General features: G+C 36.3%; 1 protein-coding gene across 2 annotated transcripts in view; it reads right to left on the bottom strand.

Moving 5' to 3' along the window:
* Window positions 1-9,417, bottom strand: part of BAZ1A (bromodomain adjacent to zinc finger domain 1A) — a 99,498-nt gene that overhangs the window by 86,443 nt on the left and 3,638 nt on the right. For both annotated transcript variants that reach the window (XM_003791975.3, XM_003791976.2), the window contains exon 3: window positions 831-1,109. In XM_003791975.3, the coding sequence (XP_003792023.1) occupies window positions 831-1,109 (279 nt within the window). The remainder of the gene's footprint in view (window positions 1-830; window positions 1,110-9,417) is intronic.

Genomic DNA, 9,417 nt, shown 5'->3' with positions numbered 1-9,417 from the left:
AACTAACACTGGGCAGGAGGAGTGGCTCACTCCTATAATCCTAGCACTTTTGAGAGGATGGCTTGAGGCCAGGAGCTTGAGACCAGCCTGAGCAAAAGAACGAGACCCTCATCTCTGTCAAAGAAAGAGAGAGAAAGAAAGAAAGAGAGAGAAAGCAGAGTGTGGTGTACGCATCTATAATCTCAGCTACTTGGGAGGCTGAGGGAGGAAGACCACCTGAGCCCAGGAGTTTGAGGTTACTGTGCGCTATGATGATACCACTGCACTGAATGGGAGAATTATATAATATATTAATTATGTCTCCAAGTAGTATGAAAAAGTTAAAAAAAAGAGAAGAGAATTTCGTAGAGTATATAAAACTCCATCTTCATTTTCTTAAACAAAATACGTAATCCAGGGAAAAATATAAGCATATTTAAACTATTAGGTAACATAATGAGGACACAGTAGATATTGCCATCTAAGGTTTTTTACTCTTAAAAATGGACCTTTCACATGATGGGAATTATTAATATAGTAAATTAAAGAGAAGGAAGGTGGTTTATATGGCAATCAACTCATTTCTAGGAGAAGGAATGTATATGTGTGTCTGTGAATATAAACAGACACAGACACACTCATGTATGTTTTTCATGGCACATGTACAAATTAGCTTTGGAAACAAATATAAGATACACAAGAAAAAGCTAACATTAGGGCTATCTGTGGGCTCATAGGGTATCTGGAGCATAGTAAAAGGGAAGATCTCCTTAGGTCACCCTGTTATGTGTTTTGAATTTTAAGCAATGTGAATATAAACTTATCAATAGGAAAAATTAAAAATACTTTACCTTGCACCATTGTTCCTAATGACTTCCACAGTTTCTTCAACAAAATATCGATCCTTGACATATGCAAAGATATCATCACAAATTTCATGTAAGCGTGAACGATGGGTAAGGTTGGTCAAGTATAAAACTGGAATAATTAGTGGTTCTGGAAAACTCTGAAGATTCTGTCTTGCTTTTTTTTCTGACTCAAGTGCTTCCTGATATGTCAGTCCAGGTCTACCCGTCACAGCACAACTCCATACAAGGCTGTTGCACAGAATGGTTCGTTCAAAAAAGTCACTGATTAAAAAACAAAAACAAAAACCCATTACCTATCATTTCACAAGTTTTACATTAAAAGCTGATACCTTTATCAGCTTCTTTTAGTGCCTTTAATACAAAATTTTCCATAGAATCACAGAACTCAAATAAGGGTTTTGTAACCGGTCAACTTATACATTAATACAAACCTAAGAAAAACATAAACTAGACATTTATATTTTGCAATTTAAAGGCACATCAACCAAAAGTGGACTTTTGAATCCTGTCAGTTTTGAAATTGAGAGTCAAACTGAAAATAAATTGAGTCTTTCTTTTTCCTTTTAATTTTTAAGCCTTTTGTTTGAAAGCAGTCAGAACACTATATACAGTCAATTCAAGCGCTTAACTATGAATTTTGAAAAGGCTTTAACATAACAGCAGAAAACTGAGAAATCTAAGCATCTAACAGTAAGAGGAAACTAAGTAAATTATAGTCCCTCATATAGTAAAAAATTACAGTCATTAAAAAGTTTATGAAGAGTTCTTATACAATATGTTAACAGGAAAAAATCCTATTTCTAGTTATCTCTCTCCCATATTTTTTATAAATATATGATGATCTCATTATATAAATACTATATTACCTTGTTTTTTGAATACTGTATGTGCTATATGTATTTATATAGTATGGATAATATGTATAGCATGTTCCCTGTGGAGAAAGCAGGGAACTGGGAAGAAACGAAGAGAACAACTTCTTTCGAAATACTAAGTATTTCTATATTGTTTGAATTCATATAATAAGCATTACTTGTGTATAATTTCGCAATAAAAAATTCTTTAATATAAAAAGGTTAGACATTTGCAAAAAAGTCTACAATGGCTACCTCTAAGTGGTATGAAAAGTAGTTAAATTTTTTCCCTCTATACTTTGGCCCACTTTTTTTTTGAGACAGAGTTTCACTCTGTTACCCAGGCTAGAGTGCCGTGGCATCAGCCTACCTCTCAGCAACCTCACACTACTGGGTTTAAGTAATCCTCTTCCCTCAGCCTCCCGAGTAGCTAAGGCTACAAGTGCCTGCCACAAGGCCCAGCTAATTTTTCCATTTTTGGTAGCAATGGGATCTCACTCTTGCTTAGGCTGGTACTGAACTCCTGAGCTCCCCAAGGGATACTCTTCATTTCAAACTCCCAGAGTGCTAGGATTATAGGCATGAGCAATCAGGCCCAGCCCTACTTTTCAATAATTATCTATAATCAATATAATTAAGTCATTGTTCTTCAACTTTTTCTCCCTTCTGAAATTTCTCTCTTTCCTTCGCCCATCATTTTAAAAGTTCTTAAATTGCTATATATTTATATCCTGGTTAGTATCTACCTGTATAGGATATCCCTATAGTAATCTGAGCTCCAAAGAAGATTTGGGACAATTTGTATATGTCTATAGAACAACAACAAAAAAGAGATTCTCTGTGAAAATAAACTTATGAGATCTACAGAAATAACATGCATATAACTCTAATTCAGTACAAAGATTCTTTTGAAGCTTGAATTAGTATAGGGGATAACAAGAGATGAGTATCATTAAAAAGTAAAAAGCAGTATTCTTTATAAGACAGAAGAGATATCCTAAGAATTCAGAGGAAGGGAAGGTGCAGAAGAGATTAAAAAAAAAAAAATATATATATATATACATATATATATATATAACACTTTTTAGTGTTGAAGAAAGGAATGCCAGAGGAAAAAAGAGAATATAATCTGATGCTTATAATTGAGAAAATCTGTCAAGTTAAATAATTTATTAGCTAAAGAGAGAAGGCAACAGACATACCTAGTAGGTAGTTATCAACAGGTAGAGGATAAAATGAATGAATCAGTGAATGAATTAATCTTAAAGAGATTTTATTTAATTTTACTACCTAAAATTGCAGTACAACTTAGAAATGTTTTCAAAAGTTCCAAACTTGAGACCCTGTCTCAAAAATAAAATAAAAGCTCGAAACTTTTTCCTATAGAAACAAACATATCTGTAAGATTTACTCTTCCAAACTAACACATAGTTAGCTCATAATTACACAAAGTATACTTTTTTCTTTTTATAAATGATATATAACAAGAACATGTATTTGGGGGAATCCATGTGTTATTTTGATACCTGTATGCAACGTATAATGATCCAATGAGGATAACTGGGAATCCAGCACGAGGTATGCTTCTAATAATTTAAATTATACCTACGACTGTTTAAGAAAATTATACTTCAAATTTAGTTATCGTATACATTAGTCTGTGAAGCAGTGCAGAAATAGGATGCTAATCACATGTATAATTTTAAATTTTCTAGTGGTCACATTTAAAAATTTTTTTAAATACCAATGAAATTACTTTTATATATATTTTAACCCAATATATCAAAATAATTTCAATATGTAATCAATATTTTTAAAAATAATTGAAATATTTTATATTCTTTCTTTTCTTGTACTACATCTTCAAAATCAGATGTGTATTTTACATTTAGTGCCTATCTTTTTTATTAATTTCAGATTAATATTAGGGTACAAATGTTTAGGTTACTTTGTTTCCATTTCTAAGGTAAAGTTTAAGTTGTAGTTGAGCCTTTCACTCGGGGACATGCTTAACACCCTCACATTGTGCACATCAGATCAGATCCCCACAATCACCATCCATCTTCCCCCTTCCCCTCCTCCTCATCTTAACTCAAACTAGTCACATTTCAAGTGCTTAACAACCCACATGACCAAGTATTGACTCCTGCATTGAAAAGAATAGCTCTAGCCACAGCAGTTAGGTGCTTGGGCTATTGGGTGTCACGGCAAAAGAATGGCTAAGTGTAAAGTGAGTTGCAATAAATACTACTTAGATTTAACTGCTGTCTAAAAATACCAAGGACAGCAAATGACACAAGTGCCTCAAACCTCCATTAAAGGTGTTACCAGGCAGTAAAACAGGATAGTTAGTAACCAGTGATATACATAGCTGCCCTCCATACACCCATAAGGTTTCTACTATCCCATGCAAAATGTTTGTGCTGTTTGTTTCCTTTGTGTCCATCTACTTCACAAAGTTGTTGTTACATTATGGCCTCACTGTACACAAAGATCTACCCTCAGGAAGGGGAAGCAGCCACATTCTACAACACAGGCCATTTTAACGCAAGGGGCAAAGTACCAGGGCTACCTCTCCCCTATTCATCACCCCCAAACAGCATAGCACTGTCTCTAACACTACCCACTTCACTTTCTCCTACTTCTGTAATCCTGTTCATACTTCACCTGTTCATCATACTCATGTACATGTACAGTGTGTGTAGAGTTTGTTAATAATACTGATCTCTACAATTTTTACAATGTAAGAATATAAATAATGAAACTTTCATAAGAAGTACATTTTACTATTATGACCAAAAGAAATTATAAAATATAAAGTATTTTATATGAATATAAATTTAGGCTGATATAGATTATATCTTATGTATGACTGCATTCCTTCAATAATACTCTCTACTAAAGGTGGGCATAATATTAGCCTGGAAACAAAATCCAGCTCCTCCATTTGTTTTTATAGTATTCTGGAACACAGCCATGTCCATACTGTTAGGTATTATCTATAACTGCTTTCTCATTACATTTAGACTTGGACAGGTTCAAGAGACCCTACAGCCAGCAAAACCTAAAATACTGATTATCTGGCCCTTTACCTAGCTCCATAAGGAAAAATTGCTTCTGAGTTGCAAAGTAGAATTTTTTTTTTTTTGGAGACAGAGTCTCACTCTATTGCCCAGCCTAGGGTGCTATGGCTTCACCCTAGCTCACAGCAACCTCAAACTCCTGGGTTCAAGAGATCCTCTTGCCTCAACCTCCTGAATAGGTGGGACTATAGGCCCCCACCATCTCATTTTTAGTAGAGACAGGGTCTCACTCTAGCTCAGACTAATCTCGAACTCCTGAGCTCAAGTGATCCACCCAGCCTCCCAGAGTGCTAGGATTATAGGCATGAGCCACCTTGCCCGGCCTAGAATACTTCAGTAAGAACATACTATAATACAAAGTCAGTCATGGATGAACAAAAGATAACTATTAATTTTCTAGATATTGGGAAAATTAAAAACCTAGTAGAACATTAAAATATAGCATGGGCCAAAAACTAATATAATTCCTGACTTAAATATATTATATGCAAGAGATAGAAGGTATAATTTACAAATTCTAAAAAGTAATTATTGCTAGAAGACAACATGGATTGTTCTAACAATTTCCTTCACTGACAGGGTTACAAGAACACACAGTGCCAACTTTTGATTAATAAAAAACATAAAGGTTAGCTTAAAAAACACTAAAAAGAGGCCAGGAGCGGTGGTTCATGCCTGTAATCCTGGTACTCTGTGAGGCCAAAGGCAGGAGGATGCTTGAGCTCAGGAGTTCGAAAGCAGCCTGAACAAGAATGAGATCCTGGCTAGGCGCCTGTGGCTCAAGCGGCTAAGGCGCCAGCCACATACACCTAAGGTGGCGGGTTCGAATCCCCAGCCTGGGCCCGCCAAACAACAATGATGGCTGCAACCAAAAAATGGCCAGGCGTTGTGGCGGGCGCCTGTAGTCCCAGCTACTTGGGAGGGTGAGGCAGGAGACTCGCTTGAGCCCAGGAGTTGGAGGTTGCTGTGAGCGTGATGCCATGGCACTCTACCCAGGGGGATGGCTTGAGGCTCCGTCTCAAAAAAAAAAAAAAGAATGAGATCCTGTCTCCAATGAAATAGAAAAATTAGCCAAGTATTGTGGTGGGTGCCCATAGTCCCAGGTACTTGGGAAGCTGAGGCAGGAGGATGGCTTGAGCCCAAGAGTTTGAGGTTGCACTTGAGCCCAAGAGTTTGAGGTTTCTTTTTCAAAAAAGAAAAAAAAAAGTTAATGAAATTTTACTTTCTGCTTTATTTAATGCTATCTTAAGAGTTAGACAACATACAAGGAAGGTTCCTAAAAAGTGCAAATGATACAAAGCTGAGGATTATCAATGAAGATTTTCTAAACACATAAACTAAAAGCTTAGGCGGACATCAACAAAGGTAAAACATGGTATTAGTATTGGATGTAAAAGCCTTAGCTTAACAATAATGGATGTGAAAAAAATATATATGTGCAACTTAATAAACAGTATCTAATCTTACAGTTCAGGTACCACATCTGCATTGATCCTAGGAGAGTAACTAGTCTGGTAGAAAAACAGTGTCAGAGCCACACAAAGTCACGCTTCTATGTCTTCTCATCTATTTTCCTTTACTTAAAAAGGATTCTTAAGAGTGCCCTGTGTCAAAACTCTCTTCCCCATTCTGTCTCGTGAGCTCCATCATTCAGATGCTGTCTCCTACTTCAGGGTTTTCCCTACTCCCCAGAAAAGCGTTATCCGCTCTATTTTCTATGTTCCAGCTATGCTGGCTCCACAGTATGTGACTTAGGCCAGCATGCTGTACTCACTTGTTTCTCACTAGAGGGACAAATTGTCTCAGCATGTCCAAAGACTGTCCAAAGTATACTGGCAAGAATAAACAAATATTTAATGGGCTATTCAGAAGAAAATGTCTAAATCCCAGCTTTACCACTTTCAGAATGCAACTTTGGATAAGTTGCGTGCTCCTCTGGGAATTTGGTTCCCTTCCATGAACTGTTAATGAGAAAATCAAAGAGTTAATTCTATGTGAATGTCCCCGTCATATATGTGCAATCAACAATATCAATCCTTACTGTTCAGGTACCACATTTGCAGCAAAATCCTAGGAGAATAACCAGTACGGTAGGAAAAACAGCATCAAACAAACTCTAAGTGTTTTGAGAATGTTTAAAGAAGAGAAAATTGGAAAGAGGCAGAATTAACTATCTTAGATATCTAAAGATGTTTCTTCTTGGCAGTTCCTGAGAGTAAGCATAAGAAGAGAGAGTGTGAATTGTTATTATGGATAGTATGGGGCAGGGGCAAGCAATAAGTTTTATCTATAAGTTCTTTAAAAATGGCTTTCATTGTTTTCATGGATAACATCAGTTAAATTAGTGAACACCCCAAATCTAATCAGGACGACCCAGGTATAAAATCTTAACAAGCAAAGAGGGCTCAAGGTGTGCACACTCCTTTGAAATATGACATTGATGTTTTTCTTATTAAGAGGTGAGTCTATTTCACTACCTTTTAAATCTGAGTGGTCTAGTGATCTGTTCTGACCAATATAATAGTGAAGTAATAATGAGTAACTTCCACTTTCACCCTCTTGAAACACTGAGACCACCACAAGAAGCAGGCAGGCTAGCTTCTCGAGGATAAAACACGACATGGTGAGAAAACCCAATTCCAGCTGAGGTCCTAGACCTGTGACTGACACTCTTACTCCAACCAGCCTCAGCTAGACCCCAGCTGACTACAGCCAAGTTGAGTGAGTACAGAGGAGACCAGCAGAAATACACTGACAATCCACAGAATAATGAGCAAATAAAATAGGTTTGTTATTTTGAGCAGCTAAGTTTTGAGGTAGCTTAGCTTACTGCACTATAATAACTGTTAAACCTATCTTATCTGAATAATGCATTAATTAATAAAAAATAAAGTAGCCTGCTAAGCAGATAAAAGGTAAAACTCAAAAATAAAAGCACTTAGGAATCTCTGCTATACCAAGAAAAAGCATTCATTGATCCAAGTATCAAGACCATGTGGCATACTTATCCCTAAAGAAGAACTTAACATCTAATTTGAAGAAATCAGTTATAGAGCTTATGCAATTTCCTTTGTAAATCCCATGCTGATCAAACAGCCTTTAATTGTAAGTAAATTTAACACATAACTGATCATCAGTATGGGAACTGGTCAGTGTGAAAGGCATTTTGCCCTACTATAAACTGATGGCATTCTGCTGTGTCCATTTGATATCTAGAGCTTAAACATTTGGGACCATAGTAGAAAAAGCAAATGTCTGAGCAGACAGTAGAGAGTGGTACATACACAAAGATCTAGTCAGGCAGCTTAAATTCCAGGGAATGTCTCTATATTCTCTGTGCTATTTCTACAAATTTCAACAGAAGCTAGGAAGAGTTTTTCCACAATAAGCACCATGTAAGAATAAACAGTAAGAAGAGCATTAACTTGAGAGCGCTAGTGATGTGCAAGAATTTTAGTTTCATCAACTGCCAGATATGCAATTTTGGATACTATGATTTTGGACTTATGCCTCCCACCCCAACTTCATTTTGCTCATCTGTAAAAGGAGTCTATTGAAAGGACTGAATTAACAAGTGTGATGATGAACAATGGAAACAGGATGCTTTACAAGCTCCTCAAATCTATTCCACTAGAAAGCCAGGTTGAAATATAAGCTGGACTATTAGTGATATTGTAGAAGAGATTCCTACATTCTGCATATAATGTTGTATTCACCCAAAGATAGAAAGTATATTCCAGGGTGGCACCTGTGGCTCAAAGGAGTAGGGCACTGGCCCCATATGCCAGAGGTAGTGGGTTCAAACCCAGCCCAGGGAAAAACTGCAAAAAAAAAAAAAAAAAAAAAGTATATTCCAATTCCAAATATCTAAATGGTAAAAAAAAAAAAAAAAGTGATTTATTTAGAAGATTAAGTCACTGAGTAATATATTATTTTCCTATCTCACAAATCTAGAATTTCTGATATGCAGGCCTAACTGTTCCATTTTTGGGCAATCCGCAGCCAAAATTATGCATTTTAGTTTATGCACTTGCCTATAGTTAATGTGCGTGCTATTTTTAATAGCCGTCTTTACTTATGAAAGCAGGTCAAATAAGAGTTAGCAATTAGGGAGACTGTAGTGAAGGAGAATGTAGTTCTAATAAAGCAGTTTGCGCTGTACAACCACTGAGGTTGCATCCAAGGCATAGTCTCTATCTCAAAGAATTCAGTGTTTTGGAGAAGACAAAACGTGAAGCAACAAATACACTGCACAACAAGGCAATAATAAGACACTGTGCTAGAAAGATGGAGGTGGTGATGACTGCTGCATCTAGAAGAAGGAAAAAACAGGCTATAATATCAAGTAAGGCAGAGACAGAAAACTATTTAGCAATTTTAGGACAAACTAGAATGGACCAAAAAAAAGTCACTGGCAACCACTACTTACCACGGTTAGAGGCAAAAGTTACTTTGTATTGTAATGGGAATTGAATAAAGTTGGAAAGTGGAGAAAACTTCAAAACTGATTAGAAAAATTTATACTGAAGGAAGAAAACCCCAAGCAAATAGGTGAGCACAGTGATCTTCAGACAAATACAAAACAAAAATATTCAAATTAAGAGTGGCGCCTGTGGCTCAAAAGAGTAGGGC

Source organism: Otolemur garnettii, unplaced genomic scaffold (assembly GCF_000181295.1).
Source record: "Otolemur garnettii isolate 467f Iridium unplaced genomic scaffold, OtoGar3 scaffold00052, whole genome shotgun sequence".
In the NCBI taxonomy this organism is placed as follows: Eukaryota; Metazoa; Chordata; class Mammalia; order Primates; family Galagidae; genus Otolemur; species Otolemur garnettii.
The sequence above is the reverse complement of the archived record's forward strand: the minus strand, read 5'-3'. Positions and strand labels throughout refer to the sequence as shown.